The 19,643-nt window shown below is 52.5% G+C and overlaps 1 protein-coding gene across 1 annotated transcript in view; it reads right to left on the bottom strand.

Annotated features, from left to right (window-relative positions):
• Positions 1 to 19,266, bottom strand: part of NCLIV_013830 (Dynein heavy chain family protein, related) — a gene marked incomplete at both ends in the record, with an annotated part of 36,063 nt that extends 16,797 nt beyond the window's left edge. Inside the window, 26 exons of the mRNA XM_003881573.1 lie at positions 379 to 522; positions 967 to 1,091; positions 1,527 to 1,951; positions 2,687 to 2,848; positions 3,507 to 3,670; positions 3,893 to 4,085; positions 4,927 to 5,169; positions 5,540 to 5,708; positions 5,955 to 6,286; positions 6,720 to 6,912; positions 7,253 to 7,504; positions 8,318 to 8,498; positions 8,961 to 9,191; positions 9,919 to 10,094; positions 10,710 to 10,796; positions 11,130 to 11,289; positions 12,106 to 12,182; positions 12,742 to 12,881; positions 13,569 to 13,690; positions 14,024 to 14,253; positions 14,663 to 14,877; positions 15,604 to 15,760; positions 16,297 to 16,522; positions 17,131 to 17,376; positions 18,041 to 18,231; positions 18,781 to 19,266. Coding sequence (XP_003881622.1) covers positions 379 to 522; positions 967 to 1,091; positions 1,527 to 1,951; positions 2,687 to 2,848; positions 3,507 to 3,670; positions 3,893 to 4,085; positions 4,927 to 5,169; positions 5,540 to 5,708; positions 5,955 to 6,286; positions 6,720 to 6,912; positions 7,253 to 7,504; positions 8,318 to 8,498; positions 8,961 to 9,191; positions 9,919 to 10,094; positions 10,710 to 10,796; positions 11,130 to 11,289; positions 12,106 to 12,182; positions 12,742 to 12,881; positions 13,569 to 13,690; positions 14,024 to 14,253; positions 14,663 to 14,877; positions 15,604 to 15,760; positions 16,297 to 16,522; positions 17,131 to 17,376; positions 18,041 to 18,231; positions 18,781 to 19,266 — 5,327 coding nt within the window. The remainder of the gene's footprint in view (positions 1 to 378; positions 523 to 966; positions 1,092 to 1,526; positions 1,952 to 2,686; positions 2,849 to 3,506; positions 3,671 to 3,892; positions 4,086 to 4,926; positions 5,170 to 5,539; positions 5,709 to 5,954; positions 6,287 to 6,719; positions 6,913 to 7,252; positions 7,505 to 8,317; positions 8,499 to 8,960; positions 9,192 to 9,918; positions 10,095 to 10,709; positions 10,797 to 11,129; positions 11,290 to 12,105; positions 12,183 to 12,741; positions 12,882 to 13,568; positions 13,691 to 14,023; positions 14,254 to 14,662; positions 14,878 to 15,603; positions 15,761 to 16,296; positions 16,523 to 17,130; positions 17,377 to 18,040; positions 18,232 to 18,780) is intronic.
• Positions 19,267 to 19,643: the final 377 nt, after the last annotated feature.

Below are 19,643 nucleotides of genomic sequence, written 5' to 3' on the forward strand. Positions count from 1 at the left end.
TGTGTGACGTGTGAGAGCGTTCATGAGTGTCATGCGCGGAATGGAGGGATGCGTGCGCAGTGTTTTAAGGCGCGTTCGCGTTTGTGTGCACGGAAGGCATCCAGATGCTCATACACGCGCGCCTTCACAGAGACCTACCGATTTGCGCACACTGAAACATACAGGTAGTTCGCCATGCGCATGCGCAAATATACACATATTCATTTATATTTACACTGAGGCATGCATACAAAAACAGATCTCCATATATATATTTTAAACCGGCATATGGATGAATATGTACATAGATGCATGCAAATGTGTGTATTTGCGTCTGGAGACAACGTTTGCTTTGCGTCCCGGATTGTGTCTCTGGCAACTCGGGCTGCGATAACTTACCCCCGTTCTTCGACGGCTGCGAGGAACGCTTGCTCGAACTCCTCGTCGCTTTCTTCTTCTCGGCGATACGAAGGAAAGAAGTCAGCGAGAGTCGAGTAAAAGAGTGGCAAATCTTCTTCCACAAATTTTGGCTCATTGGCGTCGCTGAAACACGCAAAGGACTCCCGACACGCCGTGAAAACAGGCGCTAGCAACGAATCACCAAAACACGGCTCTCTACTCAACAATCGAAAAGAACTCTCACATATATATATATATATATATATATATATATGAACGTGTAAACGTGGGCATATTTGTATATGCATCGTACAGATGCCTGCCCGCATGCATATATATATATATATATATATATATATATATATATATATATATGAGCGTGAATGCATATGTAAGCGTTTATGTCTAGATATATGTACGTGCACATGCTGATCTCTCCGTCTGCATATGTTTTTATCTACGCATATATGCGTATATGTGTGCATCTGTATGTATGTATGTATGTATATATATATATATATATATATATATATGTATATAGAGAGATGGGAGGAATGGATTTGGATGAATGCCTTTGGTCGTCCACACCAAATCGCCCGAAGAAGAAGGTTTTCTTCACTCGCTTCGGGGTCTTGTCTCCGCAGGTCGCCTGCGAGGAGCAAAACGGTTTTCACGGATCGCAGTCCAAAGTCGTAGTGCTTCTGTTGCGAAAGCTGCACGAAACATGGAAACAGGAGAAGTGCGGGAAACCGTTCGTTTCCAGAGGTGGAAGCATCCGAATATGGGCCGAACGGGTCCTAGCCATATTCACTGCTCCAGCGACAGGTTGAATTATTCGCATGTGCACAGACACCCTGTTATGGAAGCAGCCACACTCACAGTTTTTCAATCGCGCGTTCCTAACCCTATCCTGTTTGTCCTTCTGCGAAGACGTTGTGGCGTGGAGACTTTCACACAGACCCTATTATGTGTAGGCGTATCTCGCGTAAAGAGACCCTACAGAGCTATCCAAATCCACTACGTGACAGTGGGTATCCATGTCCTCCGAACGATGCGTAGCTCGCCATATCCGGTTGCAGATAGGATTTTATGCATGAGACGTCGTTCTTTCCGTGTGCGTGTTTTCAGTTTCCTGCGTGTGTATGGACCTGCTCGGAGCAGATTTTGTAGAACTTGATGAGTTTGTCGGCGAGGAGTTTCGCTTCTGCGAATCCCTCCGAGAAGAGCAGAATTTCCGCGATCGAAGTGTAGTCGGGGACCACCATGGAGATGGGGCGAAAGAGCAATTTGAGGTTGTCAGGGAGTTCTGCGCGGCCCGCGTAGCCTGGATTCATCGTGATGAAGATTCCGGCCGAAGGTTTCACTTTCGACAGCCGCGACGCAGACAGAAAAGAGTCTTTTCCCGTCTTGACGTAGCTGCTGGTCTCACCCCTCCCGAAGGCTGTCGACGCGCCTTCTTCCTTCAGAAGCGCATGCCGGATCGCGAGAAGCTGCTGAGCGACGACTGAGAGAACCTCAATGTCCAGACGATTGAATTCGTCCAAACAGGTCCAGCACCCACTCGTCACCACCCCTACAAGAAAGCACAACACGCGGGAGAGATTCACCTTGCTTTTTGAAGATCTACACGGATCCGTGCATGTAATCGAGCCCACAACTATACCTTTTCCTTCTGTATAGATGCTGCGCGTCACACGTCTTTGCTGATGTAAAAGCAGATGCAGCTAGGATACACGCATGTGCATACAGAGACATGCATGTAATGCATATTTCAAGAGACTTATATATCGAGAAAAAGCCACTGATACCACCATGGATATATACAAACAGGACGCGCGTATCCCTAAATCCTAAACCCTATATATATATATATATATATGGATACACGCGTTCCTGTTTGTGCATATATATATGCATACCTATGCGCATATATATATATATATATATATATATATATATATATGTATATTTATGTGCATATATGTATGTATGTATGTATGTATGTATGTATGTATGTATGTATGTATGTATGTATGTATGTATGTATATACCTACATATATATATATATATATATATATATATATATGGCATAGACATTCTCACAAGTGCGTGTTGTGACGCTGGTATTTGTGGGTAGGTCTTTAGACGTGCGTTTGGTCTTATGCCTGGCGTGCAGGTTCAGAGGGTGTGCCGCGCCGGCTGGTCCTTTTTCAGCGGGAATGAGGGGGACCAGGAAGAGAAGCCTTTCCAGCCTTTGTGGCGACGGAGAGCAGTCGAGAAACGGAAAGACGAGACGGCGGAACCTACCCGCGAAGACTTTTTCCAGGATGTAGAGATCCACAGACTCCGAGCAGTTGAACACGAGACAAAAATAGCCGAGCATGCGCGCGAGCTCCTTCACCGTCTCCGTTTTCCCCGCCCCAGCGGGACCCGCGACGCTGCCGCTCAACCTCAGAAGTTTCAAGCAGCCTGAAAGATGAAAAAGGCATCCTTGCGTGTCCCTTTCTCGGCGTCACACGGAGGCGTCGATCTACCGTGCAGCCCTCTCCACATTCACATGCACATACACGCATGCCCACGTTTGCACTTTCGACTGGAAGCAAGCGACGAGCCGCGCAGGCATCCCGGCCGAGACAGGAAAACGCCTGCAACAAGACCAGTTGAGGCGAAACGCATGCATGCATCGATCGGATCTACATATCTAGGTATATATATGTATATATATATATATATATATATATATATATATTTATACCACATGTCTTTATATATGAATATATTCCAGCCATGAATATATATATATATATATATATATACATATTCAGCCATAGATGTAGATATGCATGGGTGTGTATCTGAATAAGAGTATACATCGTTATATATCCGTGCTGCCTGTATTTATTCATGTATATGTGTGGCACGTGGGGAAGAATGTCGTGACTGTCCATGTTCTTGTGTCCTGTGTGTGGAGTGAAAAGTGGTCTTTCTTCTCTCCGTTTCAGCGGGCGTTTCATGAGCATATTGAATTTGCTTTTAAAATTTTAATTCTACCCCTGATTCAGATGAACGAGGTGTAGATGTATTTTTATTGGTAAAAGCATTTAAAGGCTTTCTTTGTTTTGCTCACTGGTAATCGTGAGCCAGCAGCGATCGGTAAGCGGCGTGATGACGAGGCGAGCAGGCGCTCCAAGGTACTCGTTCCCGTAGTTGAACTGAGCCGCCATTTGCACGACGATGCATGCGTCCGGTTCCTCGAGCCAGTAGTGCCTGAGTTGCTGAGTCCAGGCGAAGCTGAGCGAGACCACGAGTCGGAAGAAACTTGTGTGCGTGAAGCCCCCGTCGAGGAGCGAAGAACGGGTTCCGGCAACAAACAACGCCCACCAAGCAGCCCTGCGCCAGTGCGAGGCTTTCCGGTGCCAAGCCTTCCCCACGTCGGGAAAGGCAATCCCTTTCGTATCGTCTCCTCAGGAGCAAGTGTGTCGCTTCACGCGAGAGGCGCACCGCGCGGCTTACGAGCTGCAGGAGTCGGCCGCGGAGTCGATAAGCTCGGCCACCACGTCTCGGTTGTGGAGATCTTGAATCGCCAGGGCTGCGACTGTTCGGCGTTCCAGAGCCGGGAGATCTTCGCGAACGAGCTCCGTCAGTTCTTGCAGCTGTCCGCTGAGGTGCTGGTAGTGCTGAGTCAGACTCGAGTGGACGTCAGGACCTAGGAAAAGACAAGGGAACGAAACCGTTTTCAAACGAACCCGTTCGTCTCCACAAAACGAACGTGAAAGGCGAACACACTCTCGTGGAAAACGATCTCCCAGTGAGCCATGGACTTCCTTCCAAGCGCGTTCCTCTCCGCGCGTAGCTGGTTTAGGGATCTACGTACAGGAACGACGGATGTCTACCTTTATGTATTTCTCTCTAGATGCCGATATGCATGTATGTGGAGTTTTGTACGACGCATGCGCGTTTCCCCCGCGGTCCCTGCGACAGGTAACTTGTGTTCGGATTCTTATTAAGGGGAGCGCAGTTCCCTGGGTATCCCATCGCTGCCGTTGGCGTGTTCGCTCTGTGCGCGCGGGACGCGAAGTCTCCAAACTCGAGCACAGCGCTGAAGGCATGCATGCAGATGCCGGCGAACCTCTCGATACATCTATGAGTCTCGCGGTGAACAGTTCGACAAGGACAACGGCGCCACGTGCTTTGATTTTTGGCTGGAAGGTGCCGTCGTTATCAGCATGCAAACCGAAGTCCGTGTGTGTGTGTGTCACGCATTCGAAACACGTCTATCGAGAGGCTTGTCTAGATCTATTACTCCTACTCCTCCCAGCCGTTCTTCAAACGCAGTCATATAGGCACCTAGATTCCGGGTCTGTCGTCGCACGATCTCTGCCTGCTTTTTTTGTCTCTGTTGAGATGCATCTCCACAGATTCGTGTCCAGGCACTTCAGCTCCATGGCTCTTTGTGTGCAAGTCCACGTGTGTCTCTCGCCAGGCACCAAGCAAGCTGTCAGGGGTGAAGGCACGCGTTCTGGAGATGCCCGACGCTCGACGTTTACTTGTTAACGCCTCTTCAGTTTGTGCCGCCCAGACGATCTGGGCGACGCATGCAGCGACTTGACAGCTGGTGCCATTGATCCACTCCCGTCTGCTGAGCGACGCTGCCCCGCGCTTTGCTCTCAAGTTTCGCCTGATCGTTCGGACCATCATCTCCTCGACCTCAGGCAACCACTTCTCCACGGATCCGCGAGGCTTCAGGGATTTGGAGAAGAGAACTTCTTCGCCTTCAGCACTGATCATGCCTGACAGGCAGACCGCGAACATGAGCAGAGACAGAATACGGATGATCATAAGGGCGAGAAGGAGAGAGAGAAAACAAGGCATAATGAAAGGAATAAGAAGAGGGGGAATAAAGAAGAGAATAAGAGCGAGAATAAGAGGGAGAGAAGAGCACTAGACAGAAGGCGAAAGAGACAGCATGAGAAAGAGGGAGGAGAGGAACAGAAAGATGGAGGACAGGGGATTTGAGAAGTGGAATCGTCTGCTCTGTGGGGACGAAGGGAGCAAAGTTGTTGCCACACAAGGAGGCGCGTCAGCTGCGCGTCCTGGTGGAAATGTTCATGTGTCTCTTTTGTTTTCTTCTCTGCTGTTTCGTCTCTGTCGGCGCCTCACCGACAATCTCGGCGAGTTTCGCCTCTTCGTCGATCATGAGCTCGTAGATGTTCGCAAAGCACTTGCGAATCAGCGGCTGAATGGCTGAGAGGTTCTTCGCTTGACTGAGCAACTCGAGGAGTTCGTCGTTCGAGAGGAAGAAGAAGCGGGGGAACGCCTCGCGTTTGTGCTGAAGGCAAGTGAAGACCCCACGCGAGACCGCAGATTCGTGGCCGGAACGAGGGAACGAGAACGCAAGAAAAGCGGCGCCGAAAGGGGACGACCTGGAAAGAAGACATGCTACAGCGGGGCGACGGCAGGGGAACCAGAGAAAGACCAGGCGAAGAAGCGCCTGTCTGTCCACGTGCATCGCGTAACCACTTGACCGCGCTTTCCGACGCGTTGCCTGTGCCGCTGACTCGGCGTCGCTGCTTACCTGGAGGTAGTCTTCCAGCGCCTTGCGAACGCCGTCGAGCGTTCGATTCATGCGGCGGAAGACTTCGAGGCGATCCTCCTTCGTGCCGGCTGCAAATGCGACCGAGTACTCCTGCGTCTCCTTCATCAGCTCTCGCCACTGGTGGTCCACTCCGGCGAACTTGGTTGCCTCGGAGGGCAGTTGCTTGCGTATGTCTGGCGCCGCAAAAATCGCTTCGAGGTACAACCAGTTCCGCTGGAGGAGTTGCCACTCTTCGAGAGTCTCTTGGAGCAAAATGAGCCGCGCGTGCAGCTCCTCGACTTCAGCTTGCATCGGGCCGGCCGCGCGCGAGCCTGAGACACGAAACGCCCGGCCGAGCCGACGGTGGAGAGAAGGAGAAGCTCTAGAAGAAAGACGCAAGACGAAGGCAAGAAACCGAGTGGATCGGAAGAACGCACAAAAGACAGGAATCTCAGCGGCGGGTGCGGAGGCGCGCGCGACTGTTGACGCGGTCTCATAAGGAAGACCCGCGAGGCATAAGTGAACAACAGAGCGACAGGAAGAGAGGAGCACAACGGAGAGAAAAAACCGAGACAGAAAAAAAGGAAAGAGCAAAGAGAGAAGGAAAGGGACAGAGAGAAAGAGAGGCACGGAGAGGCGAGAGGAGAAAGCTCTCGAAAACAGCCGAAAGCGGCTCGGACACGGTCGTGCATGCAGCTGTCGGAGGCCTGAGGCGTTTCTGTTTCTCGTCGCGTTCCGAGTTTAAGGGGAACAGCCTGTCGGTACCTGAGATCGTCGCGAGAGTCGCGAGCGAATCGTCGAGCGTTGCGACGACTTCTTCTAGACTCCCGAGAATCGGCACTTTGTCTTTCGATGCTCGGTAGCTGGTCGTGACGAGCTGCAGACTCGCCCAGGTGTCTTTCACGGCCTCCAGCGTCGATTCGAGCGCCTTCTCGGCAGTGGCGTCGGAGGCAATTTGCTGAGACATCGGTCCAGAGAATGCGCAGACACAAAACACAGAGAGACAGCAGCCGCATGCCGAGGGCGAGAACACCCTGGTGTGGAAAGAGGTCTGGACGGTAACGAAACGGGAAAGAAAGCTCTTCCTCTGACGTTCTTCAGGAGCGACGAGGCTCTCCCCTCCACAGAATCGAGTCCCAAGCTCCCCGGCGCCCCTTTCGCAAGCACTCCCCTTCTCGTGTTTTTGCCTTGTGTCTGTGTTGCTTCCCCATTTGCTTCTGATCATTGTGCGTCTGCGCCCGTTCTTCTTCCTTTTTCGGCGTCTTTCCTGTAACGTTCTTCTGTTCGTCTCGCCCTACAAGAATGTCGTGGATGAACGGCGCGACGTCGACCGCGAGGAGATCTTTGAGCAAAAGCGACGGACTCTGTAGGTCCAGAGAGTCGAAGAACTCGCGAATGCGCTCCCAGTGTCGGGGCTGAAGAGCAGGATTTCGGAGTGCCAGGACCACTGGAAGAAACGTTTTGAACTTTGCTACATCGGCCTTCATGCTTAGAAACGCTTCATTCGCGCCGAGACTCCGCTGAAACCGATTCAGTAGCTTCGCGTAGGTCTGAAAAGAAAAGGAGAAATCCCTCAGGCCCGAGAAGGTAGAGTCTCACGCGAAGCCACGCGCGTGTCACACACGCTGAGCGGTCGCGTCTCCCCGCAAAAAATCTTCTGTCGCTCGAAGACAGAAACTCTGGACACGAAAGAAAAACCGTAGCCAGGTGTGAATCTACAATTCCTTCCTACACATCCCTACGCACATCTACCTATCCAAACATCGTATTATACATGTATACATAAACTTGTATACACGCATACCCATAGGCATGGTATACACATGCAGGTAGATAGACCCACAAACATATATATATATATATATATATATCGATTATATAGCCGCACATGATACGTATAGGTACCTCTACCTGCACTATTACACATGAATATATATATATATATATATATATATATATATATATCGATTATATAGCCGCACATGATACGTATAGGTACCTCTACCTGCACTATTACACATGAATATATATATATATATATATCGATTATATAGCCGCACATGATACGTATAGGTACCTCTACCTGCACTATTACACATGAATATATATATATATATATCGATTATATAGCCGCACATGATACATATAGGTACCTCTACCTGCACTATTACACATGAATATATATATATATATATATATATATATATATATATCTCGATCATATAGCCGCACATGATACATATAGGTACCTCTACCTGCACTATTACACATGAATATATATATATATATATATATATATATTTGTGTTTGGTGAGGTGTGCATAGGTATTCGGGCGAGTGGAGGGCTCTTTCCGAAGGCTGACTTGCACTTCCGCTTCGATTGCGCGAACGTCAGCGGCAGCGAAGGCCTGCTCGCCCCACATTTCGCGGAGGTTCGCCCAGGATTTTTTCGAACTGAAGAGGCCTTTCAAGGCCCCAAAGTTCCGGACGAGGTCGTCGAAGTTTTCGAACGGCGATGCCTCTGTTCGAAGAACTTCCTGGCATCTGCAGAGAAAAAACTTGGAAGGAATCCGAAAGTGGAGTTCTCTCGAGGTGCGACGAATCAAATTTGCGCAGGCAGAAAAAGCCGAGGCTGAGATGGCGCGTCTCTCTCTTTGCTGGTCTGTGTCTGGGCCTCTCTGTGCTGTCTCCCTTTTTTTGCGGCGCTTTGTCAGTCGGTTTCTTCCTTTCGCCGCCCAGTGCCGCCGGCACTCCCGTCTGTGCGGCCTCAGCGTTTCCTCACGGAAAACGGTGTCTTCGCTCCCCCCCCGTCTAAGAAAGATGCCGCGCAGGAGTCTCGCCTCTCTCGCCGCCCCCCGAGTAGGCTTCCCGTTCCTTTCTGACGCCACGCGTCTTCGTTCGTTTCTCTGAAAGTGTGCCTTCCTGCGTCTCAGGTTGTCTGATCGAGCTCGGTGTTCTCCCCTGTTCCGGCCTAGCTCCACGCCTCCCTTCGCCCTCAGGGCCCACCTTCTGCATCGCTCGACCTCGGAGGTCACCGCTCGTATGTCTTCTTCCATGCGTTCCAAGACAGCCAGGACAGAGTCGACGTCGGCCGTCTCCGTGGAAAAGATTTCCGACTCCATCTGCATGCGCGACTCGGAAATCTTCGCTTCAATGTGGGGAATCACTGCCTCCAGCTCCTCGAAGAATCTCTGCGTGTTTGTCTCCGACGCGTAGACGGCGAACTGAACCTGCGTCCTGACAAGGGACGACCGGAGCGCGGAAAAAAAAGACCGAGGCACATCCCCATTGGAAACACGAGGGCGCAAACGAGAAAAAAGGAGCGGTTGGGCGATTTCGCACGCGCTGGAACACTAGCCGAAAAAACGGTCCTCTCGAGTATTCGAGGCGTGAGCGCCGTCATCAGGATCGGCGTCTCCAGGCTCCTCGTCGCCATGACCTGCGACGAGAGGAGGGCGTGGGCGGACGTTTCCTTCCCTCGTTCGTCTTCCCTGCTTTCACGTGCGTGTGGAAATGTGGAAACGCAGGGGAAAGCGAGAAGACTCTGTCAGCGGGCCCCGTCTGGATTCGCGTCTCTCGGCTTTTACAGCCGCCCCTTTCGAACAAATCTGGATTGTGCAGCTGCAAGGAATCGACGCTTTTCAACGTGGAGGAAAAGATCTAGCGGGGCAGAAGTCGCGGCGGTTGCAGGCGGACGAAGAGTGAAACACCGAGAAGACAAAAGTGTTGACAAAGGGAAGGAAAAGAGGAACAACTTGGGATCCACAGGCGACGACAACGAGAGAAAGGAGAGAGAAAAAGAGATAGAGAAAGAGAGAGAGACGAGGGAAAGAGAGGAGAGAAATAGAGGAGAGAAACAAAGGAGAGAGAGGGCGAGCATTAGGAAAAGAAGAAGGCAAAGAGAAGGGGAGAGACATTGACCGAGGTTGTGGAAAGCCAAGAAGAGGCTTGGCGATCACCTCACCGAAGCGTGTTGAGCGCCTGAGAGAGCTCGACGAATTGGTTTTTGTGCGTTGCTTCGATCTTCACAGAATACTTTTTGATGAGGTCAAACACCTCGCTGACAAATGCACACCGAGTTTCGTACTCGCCGAACGTAGTCGCCCGCATTTCTTGCAGATACGCGTTGAACTTGACGTACTGCAGGTGGTCAGAGGATGCGCAGAGAAAGGGACAGAGCGAACAAGAAGAGGAAAGAAAACGAGAAAAGAAGATGGGAAAAGCGATGGAGAAGCGAGAGAGCGAGCCGGGAGCCGGTTTCCCCGAGAGCAAACGGAATAGGAAACAAAATGGAAACGAAAAGGGAAAGGCCGCGTTAGCAGAAGGCGAGAATGGGAGGGCGCTGACGATGAGGCGGCGGAGACGCACGCACACCGACTGAGCGAGAAAACGGAGACACGTACGGCGTGGAAGAAAGAGGTGACAAGGAAAGACCGCAGAGGCGTAAACAGCTAAACGTTTAGACGGCGTCGGCGGTAGCAGGAGACAGCACGAGGATGGCGAGACTCGGACAGAGAAAATGAGGAAAGGACGAATTGCAGAAGAAGGCCGCGAAGCCCGCCAGCGGCTGACCACCGGAGAAGCGTACGCGCGGCCGTTCCCGACAGCGCAGAAACAACGGAGGGGCGCCTGGCGGGTATACAGACGTAAAGCGGAATCGGTTTTCTCAGGTTGAAAGCGTCTCTGATCTGGAGAAGCGACGACTCAGGAACCAAGGCAGAGACGCCCGGAAACACACAGAGCGGTGTTTTTTACCGAGTCGATGTCAGTCGGCACTTCCCCAAGTTTCGCGTTCGCCGCTTTGATGTTCTGCAAGAGCGTTGCCATCACTCTGCTCGCCAGCTGAGAAACCGGAGATCCAAGCGCAGCGTTTAACACGGAAACACGCGCATTCGTGTGCATGCACTGAGGCGAGCAAATCTCTTTCCGTCTGAACTTGTCTTGGGTGTTTCCCATTCCCCCGCAGAAATCGCCACGTTCAACAGACGCGCACAGAAACCCGCTATCCGCAGGCTGTCAAGTACGGCTCGCCAGTGCCAAGAAGGCCAAGACACACGTGAATTAGCTTCCGGGACATCTGTACACCTAACCGTTTGCCTTTTCTCTGTCTCTTTCGCTCCGTGTGTCTCTCTCTCTTGCTGTTCCTTTGTGTTCGCTGGCGCTATCTTTTCTTACGGTGGGAAGATGTTCCTGGATCATAGAGACCACTCTTTTGAGGGACGGGAGAAGGAATTTTCGCACGTTGCTTGTATCGAGGTAGAAGGCGCCGATCTTCAGCTGAGAGGGCATGGCGGAAAGCTCGTCGATTTTCTCTCGGTAACGCGCCAGAGTGTCGCTGGCGGAGAAAGGAAAAACAAAAAACGTCCACATTTGATGGGGTCGGAGCCGCGCGCGGGGTTGAGAGCCTCGTCTCCTGAGCGTTTCGCCGAGGAGCCCCTTGCTTCGCGGGCGAAAGGCGACAGCCGAAGATGGGAAACCTCGCGAGGCGACAGCTCAAGGAACTGTGAATTCGCACGAAAACGAGACCCGACAAGACGAGCGGACGCCGCGTATACATGCCCACCCAGAGCTGTCTGAAGAAGGACACGTGCTCGCACACACGCGTCGCATCCAGCTGCGTAGCTGTCCCTGTTCCTTTTCACATAAACACTCACATGTGAAGCTCTGTATGTGGCAGAGACTGAAACAGCGCAGCAGCAAAGGAGAGGCGCCTTGGCGAGAAGGAAACGGGAAAGAGAGAACGCTTCGGGAAAAGGAAAAACGAGAGAAATGGTGCGAGACAGAGACGAGACAGCAATTGGAGTCAGGGGAGAAGAGGCAGGCGCCGAGAGGCAAGAGTCGGGTCTTGAAGAGACACGCCGTGGCAGGTAACTGACAGGAGCTCCAGCTATATATACACTTTTCGATTCCTGGAAACGAAGCGAGACACGAGACTGCGACGGACGCAGCGTCGCGCCTGTTCCGAGTCGAGGAGTCAAGTTCTCCGGGCTGTCCCCAGCGACCTGTCCTCTCTCTGAGGCGAGCAGCAAAGACGATAGACCACGTGTAAAACATATCGTTTGTACGTCCAGCGCAAGACCCAGTAGAGGGAAGGCTGCCAGGAGGCTAACCGAGCACTGGGGAGTCAACAAACACTCAAGAAAGCGCTCACTCGAAAGCCTCCAAGTCGTTTTCCTTGAAAGACGCAAGGTCCGTGGCCTCGCAGCGACTGTACAGGCTGACGAGGTGCTGAAGCAAAAGCGAAGAGAGGGAAAGAGAAGAGTGCGAACCAGGAACCAGAGAGACATCCCGACGAGAGAGAGAAGGCGCCCGCATTCCTTCTGGAGAGAGAGAGAAAAACGATACGGAGAAGGACGCGAGACATACCAAAGAGCCGATGCGAACGCGGTTCGCAGAAACATAGCGAACCACGGGAAACGGGGCTTTTCTCTATCCAGGAAAAACAAGCAACGGAACAAAAGGCACTCCACCACCTCGCTTTGACCCATAATCGCGCTTTTCGCGTGCCTTAACACCCTCGTATACAGGCATCCAGCTCTCTCTTGATGTCCGTACTCCGGTCCTATATTTATATATATCTAGGTATCGACTTGTGCATATATATGTGTATTGCAGACAGATGCACATATATATAAGTATTTTTTAGACTTATATGTGTTTTTTGCATGCTCAGATGCGGGTTTCGCGGTGTCTGGATTCACTGCGAGCATGCATCAAGTATGCAGGGAAACGCCGTCCAGGAATGGGCATTTCGGCGGTTTTCCCGTCTTCTGCCTTTGAGGCTTACACTCGATTGTTCGGCCGTGTGAAGCACTTGGTTGAAGAGTTTGTCCAGCGTCTTCCCCACTCGTTTGACCAGATCGAGGAAGCTCGCGTCGTTTGTGGGGAAGACAGAGGCGAACAGCAAATTGCTTTCTTCTCCCGCGTCTGCGGCGACAAGACGGAGAGGATATGCGCGCCGCGCCGCACCACGATGGCTGCATGCCAGGCTCAGCTTCTTTCCGATGACGGTTCATTTGAATCCACGCATACACGGGTGTACATGCTTGCACAGGACTACATGCGGTCAGTGATCGATGTTCCTCTCTTTCCAAACTCAATCTGTGTGTTTGCTGAGTTTTGCACTTTCAGCCATACCTACACATCTACACATCACGAGGTATATCGATTTCCGCGTATGTGCGTGCTTCGCAGAATCAAATATGCCAACGTGTCTCTGACTCTACCTACTCATACGCAAACACCTACATCCTCATTCATACGTCAACATGTATCCGCATGTATATATATATATATATATATACATATATATACATATATATACATATATATACATACACACATATGTACATATACATATATATATATATATATATATATATGCATATGAATCAGAGGGATATGGCGAGGTGTTGCACAGGGGCTCGACGTGGTGCTGTCTCTGGTTTCCTGTAGGTAGCAAAGGAGACGCTTCACATGCAAGTGTTCGGCCAGTTCACAGTCTATCCCTCTTGGTTTTTTCCAGCTTCGCCTCGCCCGTCTGCGGCTCTCCAAAAGGGTCCGAAACCAGTTTTCCTCTTTTTTCCTGTTTTTTTCGGCCTCTCTCTCCCTCACCGCCTGGCGCGACAGGCTCCGTGAAGGCGGCAACTTCCGGCGCCTGCGTCAGCGAAGGCATCGTCGCGACAGCTTTGAAGCCGTCGAGCAGAACTGCTTCAATAGCGTTTCGGAACGTCGCTCTGGGAACAGGAAGAGAAAAGCGGAGAAAGGAAACTACCCGCTCAGGGCGTGGAGAGAGAAAAAAGTCCAGACGCACCCCGCCCTGGTCTCGACGGAAAGGCCGAGTCGATCTCCCTCTTGGTGCTAATTCGGCCGCGTGGACCGAGGCGCCTGGCTGCGCAACCTGACAACAAGCCTCGTAGCCGGCGAAGACCGGCAGCCAATGAGATACACGCATGCAAACGCATGTACACCCCGTTATGCATGCACACGACTGCGCATGCACCGCACACACACCGCATGCATGCGTTTGGGTAGTTGTGGACATGGCTTTTCTCGCGTTGCGTTCTCACTTGGTGGGAGTGACGCCGATGCCGCTCGCATCCATTTCGAGGTACACGAGAAAGAGCGGTTTGTCGTTCGAAGGCGCGGCCTCCTGTCGCGTCTGTGCGGCTTTCGGCTCACTCCCAGGCGCTCTGTTTTTGCCTCGCCACTCTGGAGAGGAGGAAGGGATCTCGTCCTCCCCGCCTGCAGGCTTCGACTCGCCCGACGTGCCCGTGGGCTCCGCCTTCGCAAAGGCCTCCTGAGAACAGCCATGAAGACGGAAATCGCCAGGAAGGAGAAACGAGTCGGCGACGAGAGAAAGAGAGAAGTCGGCAACGAAAGAGTTCCAAGTCACAGGAAGGAGACAATGGAAAGGGGACAATAGAAAGGAGACAATGGGGAGGCGACAAAGGAAAGGACACAATGGAACGGAGACAATGGGAAGGCAACAAAGGAAAGGAGACAATGGGGAGGCGACAAAGGAAAGGAGACAATGGAACGGAGAGACAAAGAACGAAAGAAGGGGAGACAGGGGAAGGCGAGGCAAATGCGCAGGGATGTGAGAAGCTGCGCGGGAAAGAAGGAAGGAAAAGAGCCCTTGCTTTGTGGCCGTCTGCCGTGTCGAAGTCTCAGTCGCACACGCACGCGCGTGTTCTTCGTTTACGTACTAGAATCGAAGCAAAACGCGCCGTTGACCCCCTGACAAACGTCATGAGCGCCTCCTGAAGAAGGTACTCTGTGATTTTCACGAATTTTGCCAGTTTCCGGCACTGCAGCCGCGTCGTGGCCTTCTCAGTGTACGACGGGGGCGCGCCCGGCGCGCGCGAGGTTTTCGACAGCGCCGACTCCACGCGCGATTCCGTGAGGCTCTTCGACGGCGCATCTGAAGACGGCGAAAAGCCACCGACCGAGGCGAAATAGAGGAAAGCGAGACAAAACGAAGGAAGGAAGAGACTGAAGGCGGAGTCACGTATGGGAGGCGAAGACCTGGCAGCAGCAGGTGACGTGCTCGCTCGGAGGTGAGAGGTCAAGCGAGACGCTGATCGAATAACGCGGTGACAATACACCCCAGAGCAGACGCCAGTCAGAGAAAAAGAAGCGAAGGAGAAAGGGAGACGGCGAGAAAGGAGAAAGGGAAGAAAGGAGAACAGGAAGGAAGAGGAGACTGGGTGAACGCAAGAAGAGAAGGAGGCTGAGGAACAAGAGAAAGCGGCGGATGCTGTCTCGAGCAAAGCTCGGAAAACGGCAGGCGCGCACAACTGGCGAATCAGGAGGTGAGGCATCTCAACGCGGTGTGAGAAGGCGTGCATACCAAAGAAGGCTCTTCGAAGCAGCTGCAAAACGCGAAGCTTTCAAAGACACGAAAGACCACCAACGCAACGGAAACCGACAGGAAGCGGGCCGGGAGTACAGCACATGCACAGCGCAAAGACAACTCTCTCCCTAGTTGCTTTCTACACAAAAAAAAAAGCTCATTAAAAGCGAGAAGGCCCCTTGACTCCTCTGTTTCGGCTGTGTCTGTTTCTCGTGTCCCTTCCGCAGCGCTGAGAGAGCGTCACCTTTTCTCCGCATTTCTTCGTTCCTCCTTTTGCGGATTCGCCGAGCCTACCTGGTTTGGCAAATCCGCCTCGCGAAGAGGCGTCTCCGCCTCGATTCCCCGCCGCATTTCCACATGTTGCCAAGGCCAGGGGTGCGGGTTTCTTCCTGGCCGTGAAGCCGTTCGCCTCGAGGAACGCGTGGAGCGACTCCGAGCACGACCTGGAGAGCTGGCGAATCAAACGAAGGACAATCAAGAGGCGAGGGCAAAACCTTGAACAATTTAACGCTAGGTTTAAAGATATAGACTGGAAGCCTCCTCGGCCACTCCCAGCATGTGTGCCGCACCGAAAAACGTTTGTCCGAAGACCAGAGTCTTCCGCAGGCAGACGGTGCTTCCAGCTTCTCTCTCTCTCGAGATGGCTTTCGTCGCTTGTGGTTTCGACTTTCATGTTTCTCCCCCTCACATCTTTTCCGATCTGTTCGATCTGATTGGACCTTGATGTGCTGGTCTTTCTCCCTTTCGAAGGATGCTACCCTTCCTTCTCCTTCTCCTTTTCCTTTTCTTTCTGCTCCTCGCTCGCTTTCTGCTCGTCTGTCTCTCTCTTCACCTCTTTCTCCTTCTTTTCTTTCTGATCGTCTTTGCCTTCGGCTCCGCTGTCGCTCCTTCACCCCTTTCTCTTTTTTTTTCACGCCGTTCTGTCTGCGCTTTCTGTTCTGTTTTGCCTTGGTTTGTCTCGATTTGCTCCACTTTTTTTCTGATTACCTCGGCGGTGACGGCCACCCGCACTTTGTGGAGATCGGCGACGAGTTGCTGGCGGCGGGCAGTTTGCACTTGGAGGAAATGGTCCAGCGAGTAGACGGCGTCGCTGTGAAGAAGAAGAATGTTCCAACTCGTCAACTTTATCCCGCAACTCCGAATGGTCAACAGCGCCTTGCGAAGAATGTCGTCGAGGCTGAAAAGGTTCTTCTGCAAAATCGACGCGCACAACCTGCCGGGAACGGAGGCGGCGAGAGAGAAGAGAGAGAAGCAAAAGGCGAGAGAAGGATAGGGGAAGAGAGAGAAGAGAAAGAAGAGAGAGAAGAGGGAAAGTAGGAGAGAAGACAGGAAGAAGAGAGACAACAGAGGAAGAAGAGAGGAAAAAGAGAGGGAGAACACAGAAAGAGAAGGATAGGGGAAGAGAGAGAGAAAACGGAAGAGAGAAAAATGGGACAACGGGGGCGACTGTAGAACCCAGAAAACCATAGAGAGATCGAAGAAAAGAGAGGGCAAACGGAAGCGAGGAAACAGAGAAGATGATGAAGTCGCCAAGCGCCGCTGCAATTCTTTTGGGACGAAGCGTCACTTCCGCCTCTTTCCTTCCTCGATCGGTGGTCGAGACGACGCGAATTGTCATGAAAGAAGATGCGCTTGGATACCCTGTACCAACTGCTCTAAACTCGTGAAGTCCTTGTCGTTTCTGTCACTATACTGCGAAGAAACCGACCGATGTCTCCGAAGAATACGCACTCTGTTGGGACGGATGACGCGTTTTGCGAGAACACACGAAGCGCCACGAAGACACTGGAGCTGCGCGGTTTCTGTGTCTCTTCGACTTACTTGAACCGAACTTCTCGCATGACGGTTTTCCAGATGGAGAGGATCCTCCATTTTTGATAGTTGGCGAAGAAGGGAATGGAGACGATTTTCCGGTACTTCTCCTGGTCTCTCTCCCACGCCTGGAGCGAGAGATACTCTGTCTCTCCGCCTTCTCGGTAGTGCGCAATGCCGCGAGAAGAAAGCGTTAAGTAGTCTTTCGGATCCTTCTGGGCAAACGGAACAATGCGGTAGCTGTACGGACCTGTCCTGCGCAGAGCCAAAGACATACAAAACGAGGCGAACCCGAAGAAAACAGATTCAAAAAAGCTCTCTCTTCAGCGCCCCCGCAAAACGAACACTACGCCGCGAACTCGCCAATCTCTAAACAAAAGTGTACAGTCGCCACATATTTTATGGACATATATATGTATATATTTGTGTATGCGTGTGTATGTAAATGCGTATATGTGCATATATGCATGCATGCATATCTATACATTTACAGGCAATTGAATCTAGGCTCACGTAACAGGTTCTGCTGAAGACATGCGAAGGCGTTGGGTTCCACTGTCGGATGATGCCAATGAGTTGTTCCTCCTGTGGTGGAAAGACGCTCCTCGCTTCGTCGCAGAGAGTTCAGGGGCGAGACAGCAGGGAGACAAGCCACGTTTTCGGAAAGCTCGAGAGACCCAGGCGGCGCACCCGACGCAGATGTGTACGTAGAAGGAGCTGTGGGGCTGCTTTCGGAGCGCTTGGAATCCCTCCCAGCATTTCCAGAGACACACTGCCACACACATGCAGATGAAGCCGCCGAGCAGAGACATTTTTGCAGAAAAAAAGGCGTGCGAAGGCGGAGTGCAGCGTTTCCGTGCAGAGCGTGCGCAGTGCATTTGACGGCCCCCAAGGAGGTTCACGAGGCGGCTGGGCGTACCGATTCATGTAGCAGAATTCGTCTTTGAGGGACTTGTGGCTTCGAATGAACTCCACGAACTCCCGGGGGTTGATTTCCTTCCCTTCTTCGCTCTTGCACGTCGCACTCGCCTCCAGAGGCTCTGCCTCGCTTCGTCCGGGGCCCACGTTGGCGGCGCGCCTCTCCGCGGCCGGATCGCCGTCGTTCCGTTTCTGAGCAAAGGGCGGAGAGGTCTCCCGAAATCGAAATGGAACGCCGGAACAGGAGAGAGAACTCGAGCGCTTCGAGGGGAGTGTCTCCAGCTCGCGTGTTGTGCGCGATGCGGAAAAAAGTGAATAAAGGGAAACACGAGAGAACTGAGGAACGACAAAGTCGAGGCGAGCGGGCGACTCACAAGCAGGGTGTGGGATCCTCTATCCACACATGCATCAGGGACACCAGAGAGACACGGTCGGCGACCGAACGCGGAAACCAAAACGGAGAGGAAAGTCGTCAGGAGGCTCGCCTTCTTCCCGCCTTCTTCCTTTTGAGACTGAAGCCCCGAACCCCAAACAGCGACAGTGGGCTAGTCTCCACCGGGAACTGATGCGTTGCCCCAAAAGGCGAACTTGGAATCCTGACACACGGTGGAGATGAGGACGCGAAGATGGACATGAACGCTTCTGTTGACTCCGTCTCTTTTCTTTCGACAACCCTCGCATTCGCGTCTCTCCGCTCACAGGGGGTTGGACCGCATCGTGGAGCCTCGACACGGGACTGACTTCGTCGAGCTTCCGGTCGCCCGCATGCTTGCGGTCAAACGCCACAGGAGACACCTGACTCTCTCCTCCGCGAAGCGAGGTCTCTGTCACGAACTTGACTCGTCCTTCTCTCTGAGCCTGGGCCTGGAGATTCAGCGGCAAGACGTTCGTGTGAGGGACGATCAGCTGTCTTCTGGGCACAGCCGGCGTGGCTCCAGACCCTCTGGAAGGCTCGGCGAGAAGGGTGGAGACACTGGAGACAGTGTGGGGCAGAGAGGAAGAGCTCTGGTGGGCGTCGGCGTCGAGAGCGCGGCATCGTTCCTCTGCCCGCTCCAGCTGGCGACGGCGATGCTCCTCTCTCAAGAATACACTCGCGTTCAGGCGACACCCTAGAGCAGAGAACACGGCCTCGCCCCCCAACTGCGTCGTGCGTTGCTGGAAAGCGGAAGGCGAAGCAGGCGAGAACGAAGAAACCGCAGACTCATCGGCAGGGGTGTCTTGCAGCATGCGGGTCGCCTACGCGAGACAAGAGAAGAAGAGAGTACAGCGACAGAGCGACCGTGAAGAACGAACAGCGACGGCACAGAATGGAGCCGAGACGAAGGACGCGAGAAAGGAACGGAGATGAGCACGGGAAGAGAGACGACCGAAGGGAAAGAGAAGAAGTGAAGGAGAGAAGGAGTGATGGAGAGAAAGAGAGACGAGAGAGAGGGAAACAAAGCAAGGGAGGAGCAAGGAGGAAGGAGGGAGAAAAAAAGAGAGGAGAGAGAAGACGAACGAGGCAGTAGGCAGTCGGAAGAGCTGACGCGAGGGAGCGGTGGGCTCTCAGCATCGACTCCTGCTTCGCGTTTGCTCTTGTTTGTGAGTTTTGTCGTTAGAGCCGC

Source organism: Neospora caninum, chromosome V (genome assembly GCF_000208865.1).
Source record: "Neospora caninum Liverpool complete genome, chromosome V".
Lineage (NCBI taxonomy): Eukaryota > Apicomplexa > Conoidasida > Eucoccidiorida > Sarcocystidae > Neospora > Neospora caninum.